The sequence below is a fragment of the Drosophila sulfurigaster genome, chromosome 2R (assembly GCF_023558435.1).
Source record: "Drosophila sulfurigaster albostrigata strain 15112-1811.04 chromosome 2R, ASM2355843v2, whole genome shotgun sequence".
NCBI classification, from domain to species: Eukaryota; Metazoa; Arthropoda; class Insecta; order Diptera; family Drosophilidae; genus Drosophila; species Drosophila sulfurigaster.
The window spans coordinates 35,192,701-35,211,322 of record NC_084882.1 but is presented as its reverse complement, the minus strand read 5'-3'; the positions used below and the strand labels follow the sequence as shown (position 1 = coordinate 35,211,322).

The 18,622-nt window shown below is 39.1% G+C and overlaps 5 protein-coding genes across 6 annotated transcripts; 2 read left to right on the top strand and 3 right to left on the bottom strand.

Moving 5' to 3' along the window:
- Nucleotides 1–1,149: 1,149 nt before the first annotated feature.
- On the bottom strand, nt 1,150–2,734 carry LOC133839149 (ras-related protein Rab-7a-like). Of its 2 annotated transcripts, XM_062270505.1 has the most exons (4): nt 2,276–2,734; nt 1,826–2,026; nt 1,550–1,771; nt 1,150–1,489 (listed from the first exon to the last, which is right to left on the bottom strand). In XM_062270505.1, exons 2-4 carry the CDS (start codon nt 2,003–2,005, stop codon nt 1,262–1,264), a joined length of 630 nt encoding a protein of 209 aa, XP_062126489.1. In that variant the 5' UTR covers nt 2,006–2,026; nt 2,276–2,734; the 3' UTR covers nt 1,150–1,261. The 2 variants fall into 2 exon arrangements, with proteins under 2 accessions (XP_062126489.1, XP_062126488.1); XM_062270504.1 differs by having other exon boundaries at nt 1,826–2,734.
- Nucleotides 2,735–2,885: 151 nt separating this feature from the next.
- On the bottom strand, nt 2,886–4,406 carry LOC133839150 (ras-related protein Rab-7a-like). The gene is given in 5 exon segments (XM_062270506.1): nt 2,886–3,579; nt 3,643–3,780; nt 3,839–4,057; nt 4,139–4,276; nt 4,278–4,406. Coding segments are annotated over 5 exon segments (624 nt in total). The 5' UTR covers nt 4,320–4,406; the 3' UTR covers nt 2,886–3,492.
- Nucleotides 4,407–5,921: 1,515 nt separating this feature from the next.
- On the top strand, nt 5,922–11,306 carry LOC133837529 (ecdysteroid-phosphate phosphatase). Its single transcript, XM_062268325.1, is given in 9 exon segments — nt 5,922–6,204; nt 6,361–6,600; nt 6,661–6,856; nt 7,034–7,135; nt 7,443–7,614; nt 7,686–7,996; nt 8,073–8,167; nt 8,169–8,958; nt 9,020–11,306. Coding segments are annotated over 9 exon segments (2,304 nt in total). The 5' UTR covers nt 5,922–6,084; the 3' UTR covers nt 9,298–11,306.
- On the bottom strand, nt 10,384–12,926 carry LOC133837525 (uncharacterized protein CG5902). The gene is made up of 4 exons (XM_062268318.1): nt 12,795–12,926; nt 12,521–12,562; nt 12,082–12,450; nt 10,384–11,978 (listed from the first exon to the last, which is right to left on the bottom strand). The coding sequence occupies exon 4, from the start codon at nt 11,793–11,795 to the stop codon at nt 10,986–10,988; it is 810 nt and encodes a 269-aa protein (XP_062124302.1). The 5' UTR covers nt 11,796–11,978; nt 12,082–12,450; nt 12,521–12,562; nt 12,795–12,926; the 3' UTR covers nt 10,384–10,985.
- Nucleotides 12,927–13,368: 442 nt separating this feature from the next.
- On the top strand, nt 13,369–14,673 carry LOC133837526 (transmembrane protein 179). The gene is made up of 4 exons (XM_062268319.1): nt 13,369–13,563; nt 13,646–13,789; nt 13,859–14,102; nt 14,215–14,673. Exons 1-4 carry the CDS (start codon nt 13,454–13,456, stop codon nt 14,422–14,424), a joined length of 708 nt encoding a protein of 235 aa, XP_062124303.1. The 5' UTR covers nt 13,369–13,453; the 3' UTR covers nt 14,425–14,673.
- Nucleotides 14,674–18,622: the final 3,949 nt, after the last annotated feature.

Below are 18,622 nucleotides of genomic sequence, written 5' to 3'. Positions count from 1 at the left end.
ATTTGTTGGGTAAAATTCAAATTGAACGATCGCTAAAACAACTGATAGAAAGCTCAGTGCTATAACACTCAAGCTTCAGGATTTAAATGAGGTGCCAAAGTAAGCTTGATGAAGCACATGCAAAAAGCTCAGAGCTATATTACTCAAAGTCAGCTTTTCGCTATCAATTTCTGTTTGCCTGGTATTTCAGGTGGCATTTTAGTAACATTTTGAATTTCAGCGAGTCTCACATACGTTTGTCAAAGCTGTTGCTGTAGTCGCTGTTACTTTATTGATCGTTAACTTTAAAAATAGAACTTTAAATGAAACATCAAAACTAAAGTCAACGTCCGCTTAAAGTGAAACTCAACAATTTGCAGCTAGCTATCAATTGCTGTTTGTCTGGTACTTCAGCTGTTATTTGGATTGATTTTAGCAACTGAGGTTTGCAAAACAACTATTTGTACAATTACAACAACAACAATTGTGGCTACAACAACAACAACTACAAGTCGCCATGAAGTCGCTGAAGTCCAAAATATATGGGAGATACCATATGAACTACCAGGCAAACAGAAATCAGCAGCAAGCGAAAACCTAACTTTGGCGCTTCTTTCAAATTAATATGTTGAGAGCACTAGAACTTGAGTGCTTGCTTGTGCGTGAGCGCTTTGTGAGTGAGCGAAAAGCATTGAGTGCTTTTCGATCGGTGGAGCGGAGAGTGAGCCACTCAGCTACAATGCGCTCGCTTCAACAGTAACGTCCTCTTAAACGGAAGCTCAGCAAAATTTGCAACTTGCTGCCAATTTATGTTTGCCTGGTACTTAAGCTGTTATTTGGATTGATTTTAGCAACTGAGGTTTGCAACAACAACTACTTCTACAATTACAACAACAATAATTGTAGCTACAACAACAACTACAACAAATATGCCAGTCATGCATGTGTGTGTGAGTGTGAGACTCGCTGAAGTGCAAAATACATGGAAGATACCATGTGAAATACCAGGCAAACAGAAATCAACAGCAAGTGAAAACTAAACTTTGGCGCTCAATTTAAATTTATACAATTCGAGTGTTATAGCAGTCAGCTTTCTTGTAACTACTTCGGAAGCCGTTAAATTTGAATTTTTACGCCCAAACGAAAAAACGATGATTTAAAAGTTTAGTTTGCATATTAGTTCATAATAAATTTAATAATTTCATTAAAAATATTATGTAATTTATACATTTAAATATATTTATTAATATTAATGTATTTTTAAAACGAAATCAATCTCTTTTTAGTTGCAGTCGCACTTCTTTCGTCGTTTTTCCGGAGGTGCTTCCACTATTACGAAGGACTCATTAAAGTAAGTGACAGGTTCGACCCACTTTTCGTCCTGGATGGCCATGGCTTTCTCTGCCAACGATTCAAACGCCAGTTGCACGTCTCTGCCATCTTTCGCCGAGCATTCAAAGTAGGGAACGGAAAACGATTTGCACCACTGCTGAGCTTCTCGCTTTGAGACCTGGATTAAATGGAATTTAAGTTACCGAAAACACGTATTCAGGATTTGATGACCACTTACTTCTCTCTCATTTTCCAAGTCAATTTTATTTCCCACCACGGCAAGTGGAAATTTGTCGCGATTTTTTATTCCAGCTATCAAAAAGAAATCCTCCCACCACTTGCTCAGATTCTGGAAGGATTTTCGGCTCGTAACGTCAAAGACAAGAAAGCAGCAATCGGCTCCACGATAGAAAATCGTGCCCAGACTTCCACATGTTTCTTGTCCTGCTGTGTCCCATATCTGCTTTAATTATATAGATTCAGTGGTCGAAATTATTGTATTATCTTTACTCACCTGCAAATTCACCAAGCTTTCATTTATAACCAATCGCTTAGTGCCAAGATCCGTACCAATCGTACTTTTATAGTTGGAGGTAAAAGTTTTGTTTACGTAACGACGCATCAAAGAAGTTTTCCCAACGGACATATCCCCCAAGAGCAGGACTTTGAGCATCGGAATATGGCGATTCGACATGCTTCTTCTTTTTTGTTGGAGCTGTAGAAATATTAATTTTTCTATTAAATTTAGAACTTATTGTACACTCATTTTCACTGTGCATTGAGCTTTACGTCGGTTATTAATCACGAAGTTATAGAGTATATATAGTTAATTCTAGTTGCACAACTCTTAAGTACATATTTATAAAGCGTCATCAATTGAATATACTAAAAATAATAGTTTATATTCCCAATTTAGTTTCTCAACTACTTCAGGTCACTTTTAAATGCACAAGTAAAGACGAACCTCCTTATCGAGTTGCAGAATTTGAACTGATTACCTCGCCAACGTTTCTTTACATTATTTTTATTGTTTACTTATTTATAGGTAAGAATTGTGACGCACCATGGAGAGAATTATAAGTGTTTAATAGTGCCTCAGATTGTATATATTCGATTTGCGGTTAATTTTCAGCAATTTTTATACTTACTGAAATTATACAAACATTTCATTAATTTCCGTTGAATTCATATATAAATGTAATTGTTATTCTGCAAACTCATCTCAAACTGCTTCAAAAGAGACAAATTTATTGTTTGCTTAGCTTATTTGAAGTTGTGTCTGTTGCAATATCTTAAGTTTTTGAAATGTTTATTGTAAAAATTAAACCAAAATTATGAGAATGTTAAATGAAAACATATGAAAATTACATTAATATAAAGTTCACACAATTTCTGTGTTTCATTTTCTCGTTTACCAAACAGAAGTAATTCGTTATAATACTAACAAATGGGAATTAAAGAAAATTAGGCTCAAATCGATTGATAAGCAAACAATTTTAAGATTTAGGAAAGTAAGCTGTGAGCCAAGTGAATGCCGATCGCGTTTGAAGGTGCAGGCAAATAATTATAATTAATTACAATAAAAATGTATATTTTTGTATTTATTAAATTTACAATCACAAGATTTTGTATGTTTTGTTTTCTTTTTGTTTTTCATTATTTTAGTTTTTGTTTGTTATTCTGATTCTCTGATGTAGCAACTTGCAACGGCGGCGCGTGCAATAATTTTACTAATTAATGGCAAAAATATTACTAGGAGGGCATGCACAATATGTAAAAAGTTGTTTATGATTGGTAAATACACGAATAGAACAGACCATAATATAATTATAATATGTATGTATAGTAATAACGGGAGAACTTGTACGTTACAAATCTGTTGAAATTTATCTGAATTTAGCGTACTATATAATTATAACTATTCTGTTGCTGCAATTGTTTTACTTAATCTTAAACGTGTACACTTTGCTGTTGTTCTTTATCTCCATTTCCATTTCCATCTCCATCTGCTTCCCGATCTTAGCTTTTTTTATATTTGCTTTTTATACTCATAATATATGCTGTTATTTATGTATGTATTATGTATAATATAGATTGTGTAATTATGCACTTTGCGTTGTATTCTTCTTCTGTATTCATATTGAACTCCATTTGTTGATGCTGCAGCCTGCTGCTGTTGCATTAGCATTGACAATTGTCGGTGTTGCCTGGACGATTATTATCAGAATTCAAGCGTATTTGATCGGGAAAATCGTTGATGAGTTCAGCCTAATAGTAACAATAGAAATTCGAATTAGTAAATCGATAAAAATAAGATGCAAATAGTCATACCTCCGTCTCTTGTTCTAGCGCATTCTTTGCTATGGTTTGAAACGCCATCTCAACGTTGATGCCCTCCTTGGCTGAAGTCTCATAGTAGGGTATATCGTTTTTCGATTGGCACCACTGCTGGGCTCTGCGCGTCGACACCTGCAATCAATCAAGATGGTGAGATCAAGTTATCATTGTGTGCGCACTATTTACTCACTTGACGGTTATCTAGGTCCACTTTATTGCCCAGCACCACGAAGGGGAAATGCTCGGGATCCCGTGGACTGGCCTGTATTAAGAACTCATCACGCCACGAGTCAAGATTCTTGAAAGAGTTGGGCGCCGTTACATCGTAAACGAGCACACAACAATCGGCGCCACGATAGAAGGCCACACCGAGTGATTGGAAGCGCTCTTGACCAGCCGTGTCCCAAATCTAGTTAATAATTAGAATGATCAGTGAGTGTTCAGTGAACCGATTCGTGAATCATTGTTTAGTTTATGTTTTATGGTTTACCTGCATTGTGACGACGCGATCATTGACGACAACTTCTTTCGTGCAAAAGTCAGCTCCGATCGTTGCTTTATACTGATTAGAGAAGCGTTTGTTTACATATTGATTCATCAGTGAGGTCTTGCCAACGCTGCTGTCCCCCCAATATGATGACTTTCAGCAAAGATTTCTTTCGGCTGGCCATATCGATGTTTTGTTTTTGCTTTTTCCTATGTGCTTTTCGCTAGCTGAGCGTTTTTCTCGTTGTTGCTGTTCTTGTTGTTGTTGATGTCTGAAATAGAAAAGACGTAGCCACTTCTAGTTAAAAATACCTTCTTTAGCTGTAATTTAATTACGCGCTTATCTCAAACGCCTGGGATTTAAAAAAAAATGCTCTTGGCAACATTGACAAATTCTGCACTGAAGCTTTGCGGCCAAGCTTAAATGATAAATTCAGATTCTCCAGCACAGCAAACACAACAACACAGCACATGTGACTCACACTACGAACAATGACTGACCATTGGAACAGCAATGAGAGTACGCGGTATCTAATGGGAAGGACGGACAAAGGGGAGGGGGAGCCCGCATCGGAGCGATAATAAAAATAATGATAATGTATACACGACGTTGAGCGTAAGCATCGCAGAGAAAGTGATGATGATGATGATGTTGACAACAAAGGAAGGAGATGTGTGCGACAAACAAAGGCTATGAATGAATTCACAATCACAGTTATTAGTTGAAAACACTTCATTCACATAACAAAACGAAATGAAATGAAAACGCCCATATTATTAATCACTGGCAGGGAAGGGGGAGTAATACAATTTCAAGTACATAATCTAAACACACAATTGCAAGAAGCAAACTAAAAACTATGCGAAACGCAGAAAAAATAAAAACTGCGAGTCTAGCGTTCCACCTTCCGTTCCCCGCCTGATGCACCCACAAATGACTTGTTTTTGCGCACTTATACCACTGTAACAACATCTGTATGCATGCATTTGTGTGCGTGTACATATGTGTGTATGTTTTTCTGTGTCTGGGCTCCAATGGCATTTTCCATACTGTTTTTTACTGCTGCGTAACAATTTTTTTTTCAGAGAGTCTTTGTCTCAAATGGCGCACTTTTTTGGTATTGCAACACACGGTAATAACATTGCGAAGCACTTACGTTGTAAAGTATTACTACTTGTTGTTTAGGACGCACTTTATTTCTCTTGAACTACGCAGTAAATTTTTTTTTGTTTTCCGTAGAAATTTTGGCCAATATCAACTGCGTGACCGCGAGTTGCATTTGAATATATACTATTTTATGTCGCAAGATATACCAAAATATACTACTTTCATAACTACGGGGCTGGTAACACTTTTGTGGGTATGACAGATCGCTGTAAATGTTAATTAACAGCATTCTCCACAACGCAAGTTTAACATTATGCTCCTCATCGAAAAATACGTATTGCTTTTCTATCAACACATTAAATATTTTTGTTTGTATAGAATGTCATGTTTAAATTATTTTTATTAGGTTAATTATTATTTATTATTAGCCGTGTGTACGGTATACGCTTCTGTTATATTGAAGTACCATTATTAGGCTTATCCTAAAATATATTTGCGTTACTTTGATAACTCAGAGTTTTAAGAGGCGCAAAGGCAAATTAGTAAAAAGATAATGTTGTTATAAACGACATCTACATTTAATTTCAACATTGCGACAATAACATACTGTTTAAAATGACGCGCCTCTTTATATACCAAAAAATACCACAAAGAAGACATAAACGTTTTGAACGTAATCTAATCTAGTCACACTGCCAAAACGAAAAACAAAGTAATAGATTTTTTGTAGTAACATTTGCACTTAATCAAAGCAATAAACATCAATAAAAATCTAACAACTGGCGCAAAAAATTGTGTGCACCGAATCAGGCATTGTCGGAGTAAGCGCAAGATAAGCAAAAATGGCAACGCTACCGCCGCGTAAGAACCAAACGCCAACGCGAATCTGCAGCAGCATGAAACCGCACCTGACCCCGCTCCAAACATTACTCCAAATGGGCTTCCAAAAGCACAGAGCGTAGGTGGCACTTCTCGAATGACTCCTCACCCCTATAAGCATTTGCATTTGCTGTGATTAGTGCAGTTTGAACGCCAACAGCAAACCAAATGTTTAACTGACAACACAGCACCAAGATTTATTGATTATTTTCCCATTTTTTTCTGCTTGCGCTATAGAGAAAAAAGCTTTGGCTTCGACGGGTAATCGGGGCGTGCAAATTGCATCGGACTGGCTGTTGGCGCACGTCAACGATGCCACCTTGGACGAATGCGCACCACGAGAGTACATCATCTACGCGTGTCCCACGGGACCATTTCTGCAGCAGCTCGAGGAATTCTGGGCGAAGTCGCGTCAAATGTGCGGCTGGAATGGCGCCCACAATTATGTGCCGCATATAACGCTGGTGTCGTTCTTCAAGGTGTGACAGTAACTTGATTATATTATCCCAAGTGGTTACTAATTGCTGGTTTATTGTCAGGCGCCCGATGAATGCTCGCTGCAGCTGTCGAAGGCTCTGAAGCAAGTGGTGGACATGACGGGCGCTTTGTTGGATCGCCCCATCAAGCTGGAGCCGTATATGAGCCAGAACTTTATGGGCTTCTTTGTGGCCGAAGATGATGCGAACTATTTGAAGCGACTGGCTTTGCAATATGTCAAGGAGGTGTCCAATTCAAGTAGGCCAAGCGTCGTCGTCCATTTTATTTCGGTTGCAGTTGATCTTTTGTTTTTCCGCTGGTTTAATTTGCACCTTTTAATTATGGTTGGAGTGGCTTACGGTTTCGTTCTCTTCTCCTATCTCTTTGTGCCTGCACAAACCACTAAAACGGACAACAAATGAATGGTTATGGCAGTTATAAGCGACACTTATGAGCAGCTGGATGCTATTGTCGCCTGCTTCCCTTGGTGCGGCGCCGTCTCCTCGGGCACTCGCTGCATTCCACGCAGCAGTCGATGTAAGCAGTGAATCTATAGATTAGAAATCTTGTTATCACCTTAGGCTTTCCCACACTCAAACACACTTAAATGACTAACACTTGTAGCTATCAATTGCATGCTTACTTTTTGAATTGTAATTGTAGTTCGTACGCTTATCTTTATTGAATTTAATGACGCGATGATGTACTTTGCAAGTCATAGTGACATCACTCAAGTATTTATGAATATAAGTAGTTGAGTGTTAAGCTAGAGCGCTTCAGTTGTATTTGTTTGGTCTTCTAATAGACTTCGATTCGTTTCGCGTTTCGTTTCGATAACCCGTAGCGATCTCACTCGAGCCACACGTTAAGAGTCTGCACCTGACGCTCGCCTATCAGTTCCCGCAGGCACAATTCAATGCACTGAAATCACTTGTGGAAACTCTCGACGCCAGCTGCGCATCCAATTGGGAGCTGCGTCTCTATTCCCGCGATCCACGACTCGCCACCAAACAAGTTAGCACTGCCATCGCATCATAATTCCTCGCACTTTCTTTTACTAATCACTGATTACTGTTGCTTGCAGGTGCAAAAAAGTGGTCTATCCACACAATCCACACGAGACGGATGAGCTGGAGTTGCGCATCGGCGACTACATCTACTTGAACAGCGAGGGCGTCGATAGCTCCAGCGACGGTTGGGCCGAGGGCATCTCCTGGCTCACAGGCAGCACCGGACACTTGCCTGTCAACTACACCGAACGCACTGCGGAATCGGATGCTTGGACACTGCATCGTGTAGTCCAACTGTCGAAGAGCGTGGCATCATCGCTCAACTCTGCCGAGGATCTGGATATTGTGGACGGACGCAGCATCTCCACAGAGCCCGAGGAGCGTCAACGTGAACTGCAGCAAAGTAAACAAACCCTTGCAAACATTCCTGGTGGATTTGCTTGACTAAATTCTCGTTATTCCAGGCACTCAGCATCCCGAGATCATTGAAGGCTCGTCATTCGAGGAGTCGGAGCAGAGCGTCGAGAAGTATTTGCGACAGACACTGCAGCCCTGCTTGGGAGTTGCCATCACTCCAGCTGCAGCTCAACAGCCACAACTTGTCGCATCAACACAATCCGCATACGCCAACCATTGAGATTACCACCAACATGTCTTCGTTGTCCACATCGCACTCGGCGTCCAAGAACGTCGATGAGATTATGGTGGAGCCACCGGTCATGCAGCCACCCAGGCCCGACGATACGTTGAGCGTGCACTCGGCAGAGCAGGAGCACGTCTCGCAGCCAACGAGCTCCACGCCGAATCGCAAGGTGTACATTATGCGACATGGCGAGCGCGTTGACTTCACCTTTGGCACTTGGATCCCGTACTGTTTCGATGAGTTTGGCAGCTACATGCGCAAGGATCTGAACATGCCCAAGGTGCTGCCACAACGCAAGCACAGTCCCGAGGGCTGGCAGAACGATTCGCCGCTCACCAATGTAGGACTCTATCAAGCACGGCTCACGGGCGAAGCGTTGCACGAGGCGCAGGTGCAGATTGATCATGTCTACTGTTCGCCTTCGTATCGTTGTGTGCAGACTTGCACCAGCGCCTTGGAGGGTCTTCAACTCAATGGCAAGCACAAGATTAAGCTGGAACCCGGACTCTTTGAGTGGATGGCCTGGTATCCCAATGGTGTGCCCGATTTCTTGACCAGCAGCGAGTTGACCGAGGCCAAGTACGACATTGATTTGAGCTACACGCCTGTGCAGCAGACGAGCGAGTTGACAGCACAGCTCAAGGAGTCCACAGAACAGTTTTACACGCGCAATCACGAAGTGCTGTTGCAGCTGCTGGAACGAACCAGTGAGTAAACCGTAATTAATCCACTTTGTCATACTCTAAACGTGTGTGTTATGATTTGCAGCTGGCAATCTGCTGATTGTGGCACATGCCACCACGCTGGACACGTGCTCACGCCAGTTGACGGGGGGCGTGGCTCGGAACACCAACGAACTGCGTCAGGTGATACACAAGATACCCTATTGCAGTCTAGTCACTGTGGAGCAGCAGCTCGATGGCGTCTGGAAGCTGGTGGAGCCCGAGTGCTTGCCGGTGACCCATTCGAAAAATCCGCGCTTCGAGTGGAATGCTCTATCGACCACCTAGTGCCCGTGCTTGGAGCAGTTTCTCTGCACGCATTGAGACTGAGCGCTTCACGACACTTGACTTTGACCAAAACACACGGACAGAGAGGAAGAGAGAGAGAGAGAATCACACACATCGGCAACATATTCCCTTCAATACGTAAATTGTTAAGTTTATGCTAAAGAATGCTTGTTTAAGTTATTAATTTTGTAGTTGGTTGAGTTTCCCCCTTTTTTGCGCTTTAAACACAAACACATAATAAGTGGATCACAGCTTATTTCAACCATTACCAACGAACAACTTTAAATCATTATACTGCAATTCTCAGCGAAATACGACAACGTTACCCAACACTAATGAAACACAGAAACATTCACATTGTTCTCAAACAAATTTTAAACATCTAATTGAACATTTAAATTTGCTGTTGCGAAAGAAACTAAGGTATTGAATTTATTTAAACGCAAAAGTTTAGTTGAATGTCCGTTGTTGGTGGTCGAAATAAGCTCTGATCCACTGTAAATATGATGGTTAAATATTTAGGCATAATATGATGAATTAACTGCTGAAGTTTTCATACGTTTTATATATGAAAGAAATGATTAACGCAATTAACGCAATACAATAAATACCATGTATACAATATATATATTAAATAACAAAAACAAAAATTATAGTTAGCAATTAATGTTAAGCGACTTGTTATGCTTTAGCTTGGCCCGTTGGCGTCCCATATTAATTTAGTAATGAATTCCATTGATTGCGCCTACTTTTCATTGGCCTTAGCGTAGTTCTAGCGCATTTTTCCACAAGCAAAATACATATTATATATATCTTATAAACCCAGAGGCATAATCGTACTGTAGTTTCTATATCAGACTTTATATAGAGTGGCAATTATATTGGCCCGATCGTAGTTAATAAGCGACAAACATTGTAACGCACAACACACACACACATAAATTTAAAAGACAACAACAATAAATTTATATACATACATATACAAAACATATATGAGAAGATGTCGGGAGATCAAATCGATTGGATTTATGTTGCGGCTCTGCAGAAAAAAGCCGACGTTTTCATTTTATTTATTGCGCATTGAATTAGTAATTTTTAAAACTATGAAATATATTTATATAATTGTTGAACTATTTAATTGAATTATTTTATTTTCTTTTTTTGTTTTGTTTTTTTCTTTCTTTTTTGTATTGGTAGTTGTAATATTTATACATACACATGCAATTATATGTACTTGTTGTTTAGTTAATCATATTTCTTCACTTCTCTCTTCTTCATTTATTGTTTTGTTTAAAGAACTTAAAATACAAATATTTGTTTTGAATTTGAAATGAATCGTTTTATAGAGTAATATGCATTAAAACATTATCTCAAGTGAACGTTAAGTAGTTTAAGCATTTCTCTTCATCTCCGTGTATATAATCATAAAAAGTACTTTAAAATTCTCGCTCACCACGCTTCTTCTTCGGAAATGTGTGGCAAACGCGTCATAAGACAAAGAAAGAATACAATATATTTGTTGTATTTGTTGAAATCAAAATCTCCGGGGCAACGATGCGATCTCAGGTGAAGGGAAAACTGCCGCCGCCGCTGCTACTGACGCTGCTGCCAAAGAATCCCATGCCCTGGCTCAACTGCAGGCCCAGCAAGAGCAGCAGCAGGACGAACACAACGCTTGCCCGCAGCCAGGATCATTGCTCCTCCTCATCCTCCTCCTGCGACTGTTAGCACTGCACCTTGCCGTACTGCTGAGCGCCGCCGCGTCGCTCCAAGTGCTCGCGATACTCCTTGTAGTGCATCTGGATCTCCTGCGAGCGATAGCGTGTCAACTTGATCGACTTGCGCAGCTCCTGGGTGATCACAGCACCGCGATAGCCGCCCTTGCGCAACAGCGAATCAATCGTCTGCAACTGATCCCAGCCCTGTTCGGTGGCCACTTGCGGCAAATAGGTGGCTGTGCGCTTCAGGCCGCGCTCGGTCAAGAACTCAATGCGTATGCCATGCACACCCAGCTGCCAGTCCAGATGTCCCTGGGCCTCTTCGAAGTTCTGCAAAATGGACACAGAGACCGTCAGACGAGGGAATTCATCGCGTGAAATCGGAGCAAAGCGTGAATCCTTAAAGGCGCTGGTTAACGCATATTCGCGCAGACCATTGTGCAGCTCCATGGCGCTAAAGGTGCCAATGCAACCGCGCAGACGCTTGTCCCGACCGATCTTCCAGGTGACAAACAACGGATAGGCATCGTTGCTGAACATTGGCACTCCAGGACCATCGATGTTGTTCAGTTCACAGTCGAGCACCTCGAAGCAGAAGAGACACATGTCCGGCACAGCGACGCTGTCCATGGGCCTGATCCTTGGCCCATGGCCATTCATATAGTGCTGGGAGTAATGCACCGGCTGCTGTTGATGGTAATCCTCGTCACCATTGCTGTTGTTGGAATGCTGCGGCTGCTGTTGTTGCTGCTGCTGCTGTTGCTGCTGGTAGTTGTTGTGGTGTTGCTGGTGGTTATTATAATGGGAATTGGACATTGTTGCTTCTGCTGCTGTTTAGATTAAGTCTAAGTATATATATGAATTTATATAGCTAATGGCAGTGCAAGTTGATGATCCAGGTTCAACAAAATCAAATCTATAGATCACACTTCTCTTCTCCACTCTCCTCGATCTAGCATGTAAATTAAACGTCAGCCAAGCGAATCTCGTACCACGGAACTGCAATAATAATAATAATGACAATAAGAGATTGATAGTTCATTGATCAGCCTTGGCATCATTGTTATTGAGAGTAAAGTTCATAGTGATGGGCAGCACTTACCTTGACAACAATGTCACTGGCCACACTGTTTTTTGGTCTGCCCGTATAACACTTGCACTTGCACTTGCACTCAACACGAACACAAACACACTGACACAGCTACAGCTCTCTTCTTTCTGCTACCTTTGTTGCTCCTGCTGCTGTTGTTCGCTTCCGGACATTGGCTCTCTTGCTTGCTCGCTCGCTCGCTTGCTCTTCTTCTGCTTGGCTGCCGTTTTGTATGCTACTTGGCCATAGCTCTCATAAACACAACATTGAATTGCAGCTATTTGTGCTTCTTCACCTTCCCGTTGTCGATTGCAACAACAACGATGACGATGATGATATCAACGCGTGTGGGCGCCGTTATTATCTCCCTTTTTCTTCTCTCTGTTGGGTGTTAAATCATTTTCAATAAAATGTATATGTGTGTATATGTATTGCAGGCATGATCTTTTACCTTTTGCTTCGCAAATAGCTTAGTGCAAACTCATTTCGTTATCTGCGTGAAAGAAAGACGAAGAGGGAGGAAGAGAGAAATGAAAATAATGCAGTTTTTTATTTTCAATGCGTTTTATTTTCCCTATCTTTTTAATTGCTCTTTGTTCACACTTCATTTGCATTTTCCACACATTTACTACCATCCATACACTACTGAGTTACACGAGACTGGCCTATATTGTTATTGTTTTTTTTGCGTTTATATTTACAAAGAGAATTTTAACAAGATTTACCTTTTGTGTGAGATCTGATTGGATTGATTTAATGTAAACAAATTAACATTTTTTTCTTTTAAAGAGCTTTCTTAAAGCTATCCGAGTGTGACCACAATTCAATTTTATATAATATGCATTTTAACGTAAACCAAGTATACTTGAAGACCCTGTTCCTCTTACCTTAACATTTTGGTATTTTTTTTTTAAATTATCCCCCAAAATGTGGAAATCTATAAACTGATTTTTAGTTGTCTAATAACAATTTAGCGAGAAATGTGAAATTAAAAATGCAGCGTGCCCTCAAAGAGGCTTGAAATATACCAAATATATACTAAAATCTTTTAAATTACAAATCCTTTAGGAGACTAGTGTATCAGTATTTGCCCTCGGTACAGTTTGAGATGCATTGGCTTCTATATTTTCAAAACTATAATATTTTTACCACTTTAGCGGATATGTTTATCAAGATACATTTTTAAATACTAAAGTAAATAATGATTCGCTTTTAAAAATAGTTAAATAATATTAAAGTGCAGCCAAACATATAGTATGTATTGAGAATTCCCTGAATCAAGTTAGTACATTTTTGTATATAATTTGCGGTTACACTGCACGGAACCAAACACAAACAAAAAGAAAATAAGTAATTCTTTCTAATATCGAAGAGGCGTAAAGAAATGGCTTTGGCAAACGTACTTTTGCTTAGCCAGATAGCTGGCCATGTTCTACTCATCATATTATCGCTTTGCATTGTGTTGCCCCTGTCCATAAACCTCAATCAATTTTGGTATGTATTCAATGGCGCAGTTGTCTGATAGATATGTAAACTTAAGATTCATTAATGACTAATGAGCAACAAATTCCAACAGCGGTCACTGCTTGCTTTTCACAACGGGGAAATGGCGAGAGGAGGACGGCATGTTTGATGTGCAGTGGGCATCGAGTGGCTTTTGTCATTTTCCATTGGTTACTGGCATCTTTCTGTTCATCATCTCAGCCGTACAAATCCACCGGTGAGAGTTGCTTTTAAACAAATTCATAAAACAATTATTTACGGTTTTACTGTTATTATTGTGCGATAGTTATGTGCGCATGAAGGACGAAGAGTCATTTATTGCACTGTTTGTTGACGTTGTGCTTGGCATTTGGATGCTGGCAATGTCCATAATGTCTGCCATCTTCATTACCCTGGGATTCATTGTGTGGTGCGACGGCATGACAGAACGCTTTCCATCGTGCGAAGTTTCAGCTGGCCAAAATATTATCCGTGGTGATACGGAGAAAATCAACACATCCGGATTCTACATTGAAATGGGCACCACTCAGGTAAGTCAAATATTTAGCCAATTTACTTCTCAGTAGTCACACTTAGTGGCTTTTCCTGTGGCAATTCTGATTACAATCGAAATGATTAATTAAACCCCTCTTATTTTTCTAGTTTGGCGCATGGGGAGCATTTGCAATTTCTGTGGGCATTGGAGTTATTGCTTTGCTGAAACTGGTACACAATCATCAGGTGCGGAACATCAAGGTTTCGATGTATCTAGAGAGACAACGTCTGGTCAATCAACAGCACTTCGATGGTCGTTCAACACCCCCAATAGTTGCAAACTCGGGCGCCTCCTCGGACTCGGAGACGAATAAATAGTTAGCGTGTACGCCAAGTGAACAATTTGTTATACTTTATGTTTTTCTCATAATGTGCATAATCATATTATTATGCCATTTCATTTTTGTGCTCGTAATTACGGATGAAATGCGACAGCAAGCAGTGGTCATCTAATTATTGTAGTAATTTGTTATTTTAATTAACCATGTATTTCTAAGTTACTTACGTGATATTATACATATATTATTCTCATGTATTCCAATAAATAATCATTACATTTTACAAAAACCAAGTTGATTACTTACCACACACAAGTGCTGCCAATTCAGCATAATTTTGTAATTTGGCAGCACTGAAAAATAAAGAATTCAAACAACGGGAAGTCTGTTATGTCAGTTACATTTATTTTGCAGTTATTTCCGTTTCATATCTGTTTTTTTTTTTTTTAAATGTTGCAAGAAGTTGTCGTTCTGTCAAACGGAGTTGGGTTTTTGGATTTTCGCATTTTTTGCATTTGCTTTTGCATATCAACAAAATGTTCATTAAAGAGACTTTAAAGCGATTCCCATTGTACAATATAAATTCCGTATTTGCATGCGTAGTCTGTTTAACAATTTCCACAGGGATTTTCATTGAATTTCTTCATGACAAACTTTGCGCGTGTTTTTAGTTTGTTTTTGTTTTGGTTTTTCTATATAGTACATAGTAAATAACATACTTATTTCATTCATCCATCCTCCTCTCTCTCTCTGTCTGCATAAAGTTTTTAATTTAATGTGGAGCAAAAAAGGGTGGCTTTTTACTTTGGTTTAGAGAAAAATAGTTACTTGTACATTTATTTATGGATTTTCTTATGTTCTGTTCTGTTTAGTTTTCTGTGTGTGGTTTTTGTTTGTGTCTTGCGTTTTTTTTTTTATGAAACAAATTTGTAGTTGGCTCTCAATGTTATCGTTATCGGTTTTTTGGTTTTTGCTTATAATTAACACTACATCAATGTATGTACTATAATTAGTATTTTTAGTTGTTTTTGGTTTTTTGTTATTTTTTTAATATTTTTTTTTGGATTTTGTTTTTTGTGTTGGTAATTATGTTTTGGATTTCTTTGAATAGCGTATTATAGTAATATTTTTTTTGGGTTTTGTTTTTTTCATTTACTTACACTAAATTCTTTTGGTTTTGTTTATTTTTTTTTTGTTTTCTTTTTTTAATACATTTAAAAAACATAACAAAAATGTTTTTTTGTTGGAAAAAACCGTGTGCATGTTGTTTTTAGTGTTGTGGTTTATTTGTGTAGAAACAAGGAATAATTCAAATCTCCTGCGAGCTGCAATTTATGTGCTAGTGGCTAATCGATCCAATCCATCAAAATGGGGCAGTTCAAGTTCGAATCGAGGAAGATTCGCGGCTCAAATGCGTGAATTGGATAAGTTGGCAACGCGACGCACGCCGGCAAAAGTAGTTGGCTACGCAATTTAGGATTGTAATGTTTTCGAATTGGGTTTTAATTTTGATAGCCAAATAATTGTAATAATAAAACAAAATGAAATTACTTATTTAGAATGCTTAATTTTGACGCGCATTTGTTTTTTTTTTGTTTTGTTTTTTCTTTGTTTTGTAGCTTTCCATTGCATAGCCAACTGGTTGGCGGGCCAAGCGTGCGCAGGTTACTCGGAAAATTACGGAAATCGTCTGTGCTCTGATTAACCACAGGCACTGAGCCCCTTAATCGCAGCTGGTCAAAGGTGATTTGCTGAACATAAGATTGATGGTTTGTTTGCAATCATTTCTTTTTGAAATCGTCAACAAAATGTGCAGAAATTTTTCGTGTCGAAAGTATTCATCTTTTTTTTTTTGTTACTGCTATGCGATTTCCGTCGTTCATAACAGTATAACGGTATGACGGAATAACGGTCTGCTTGTGTGTGTGTGTTGACATGATGTGCGTGTTGTGTCTGTAATAGGTGGAAGCGCTTAGAGCCATTCTGCGTACAATTCCCATATACGATGTCCGCAATGGAAGCGTGTATTCTTAGCCCCAATCGCCCCCACGCAGTGTAGTGAGGGAGGGATGGAACGCTTGGACATGCGAATATACGCATTGGCAGACCATGCCCATTCGCCCCATCCCATCCGATTGTTGTTGTGGTTGTGGTTGTACTTGTCTTGTGTCTAACAAAAGACATAATGTCCAAATAAGTTATAAAAATTGTTCAAAAATTGTTTTCTTTATAAGCGTTTTGAAGTTGAAATTGTAGTTTTTTTCGGGTTCTTTCTTTTTCTTCTTTTTTTTGTAATTTGTATTTTTTATTCTTCATTTTCCTATGCTTCTTCGTTCTTTACCATTTTTGCTTTGCTTTACTTTTGTGGTTTAAGCGGATTCAAACATCCAAAAATGTTCATTTAAGACAAATGCACATGAAATACTTACGCGCCCAAAATGTGACCGATTGACTGACTGACTGAATGACTAACTGACAGACAGTCGTGACAGTGCCCATCGTGTTTAGGCACATTGTTTTCTTCCAGTTTTTATTTTTGTTTTGTTTTCTTTGGTTTTGTTTTTGTTTTTGCTTGAAAAATGCATTCGTTTACATTTTATGATTTCTGCACAAGAGCGGAGAAAATTCATACCAATTGCACAATCCAAATTTATCGATAAATCCCATTCACGTGTTCTCGTTACGTTTTATGTGCGTTTATGCTCGGCATAGACGCAGCACTCTACTCAAAATTTCTATATTTTTTCCATTATGTATGCTGTGGTAGGTTGTCCCAATATCAATCGTTGTGGCTCTAGGTAGCCCTACGAATTTCGAATATTCTAGTACGAATTTGTTTTGCGTCCCAATTAGTTAGTTTAAACAAACTATGCAATTTGCAGCGAATGCTTCGCATAAATTTTCTCGCATCTGTTGTACTGGATTTTTCTTTTTCGTTTCTCTCTTTTTTTCATTTTGGTATTTAGTTTTCTTGTTTTACATTGCCGAGTGGTTTTTTTGTTGTTGGTTGTTGTTGTTTCACTGCGTGACCAGGGACCCCAGGAAAAGGTTTAAAGGGAGTACCACGACCCCAGTGGGAGTATCAGGACCCCAGTGGGATAGGTGTGGTTGGGGCACCGTGGTTAGAGCTGCAGCTTAATTTACATGTTGTCTCATTAGGTATTACTTTTGTTGCTTTTGTTTTAAACAATTATTAACAATTAAATTTTGTACTATTTTGTATAATGTTGTTTCGCTCGCGCTTACATTGTTTTGGGTTTGTTTTGCTTTAGAACTCTTTTAATCACTAATCGGTTTTCTGTTTTATGTTTTATGTTGCTCTTTGCTCTTTTTGTTTTTGTTTTTGTCACTGTACATACTTAGGAACAAAACGATAAGGAACATAATTGAACTTCAAATTTGATACAACGTTTTGCCCAGACTATTGTTGAGTGTGTGTGCGTGTAAGGATAAAACTTGGCATATCGATAACGATAGCCAGCTTATCGTAAATTTTAAGTGTTGCACAAGTACTGCAGTAATCGTAGTACGTAGTACATAGTACATAGTAATAGTAGTAGTTGTAGTTGCAGTAGTAGTTGTAGTAGTAGTAGTAATTGTAGTAGTAGTAGTTGTTGTTGTTGTTCTTGTTATTGAATATACATATCGTAATTATGTTGTTCGAGCGCTTTGCATTTAACGTACTTATTTCAGACAATGATAATGATAACACGATGATAATGATAAATTTGAGGACATCATCTCTATATAGTATATACATATACATACATACATACGAATAGATATACACACACATACATACATACATATACAAGAGTTAATTTTGATTTTAAACTTTTGATTCCGAGTTCAATGCTTTGGCTATTTTTAATATATGAATTGGATCTATGTTTTTCTTTTTCTTATGTTCAGTTGTTGTTGTGGATGTTCTGCTTGTTGTTGTTGTTGTTGAGGTTGTTGTTGTGGCTGCTGTAATTAGCACGTTAAATCAGACGCTCGCTATACCATATTCAGAAATCCGTATTATTGGGCCCCGCATCCCCAGCCTCAGCGGCATCGCCCACTTCCCCCACACTGGGTGGCAGGGCGAGGGAGAGCTGCGGGGTCGCTGAGCCAGCGACGAGCATCGTTGGCTCCGTGTTGCGCCGTTTCATTTTGAGTTTGTTCTTTTTCAACATGGTGGCCTGGGTAATTAATTAATTAATTAATGCAAGTTTAGTTTCAAGTTAATCATTTTG

Excerpts from the sequence above, each read along its gene's own strand:
- LOC133839149 (XM_062270504.1), bottom strand. The coding sequence starts at position 2,005 with ATGTCGAATCGCCATATTCCGATGCTCAAAGTCCTGCTCTTGGGGGAT. Across the intron at positions 1,772-1,825 it reads AAAGCTTGGTGAATTTGCAG|ATATGGGACACAGCAGGACA; the intron begins GTGAGTAAAGAT and ends TAATTAAAGCAG. Across the intron at positions 1,490-1,549 it reads ACTTGGAAAATGAGAGAGAA|GTCTCAAAGCGAGAAGCTCA; the intron begins GTAAGTGGTCAT and ends CATTTAATCCAG.
- LOC133837525 (XM_062268318.1), bottom strand. The coding sequence starts at position 11,795 with ATGTCCAATTCCCATTATAATAACCACCAGCAACACCACAACAACTAC.
- LOC133837526 (XM_062268319.1), top strand. The coding sequence starts at position 13,454 with ATGGCTTTGGCAAACGTACTTTTGCTTAGCCAGATAGCTGGCCATGTT. Across the intron at positions 13,564-13,645 it reads ATAAACCTCAATCAATTTTG|CGGTCACTGCTTGCTTTTCA; the intron begins GTATGTATTCAA and ends AAATTCCAACAG. Across the intron at positions 13,790-13,858 it reads TCAGCCGTACAAATCCACCG|TTATGTGCGCATGAAGGACG; the intron begins GTGAGAGTTGCT and ends ATTGTGCGATAG.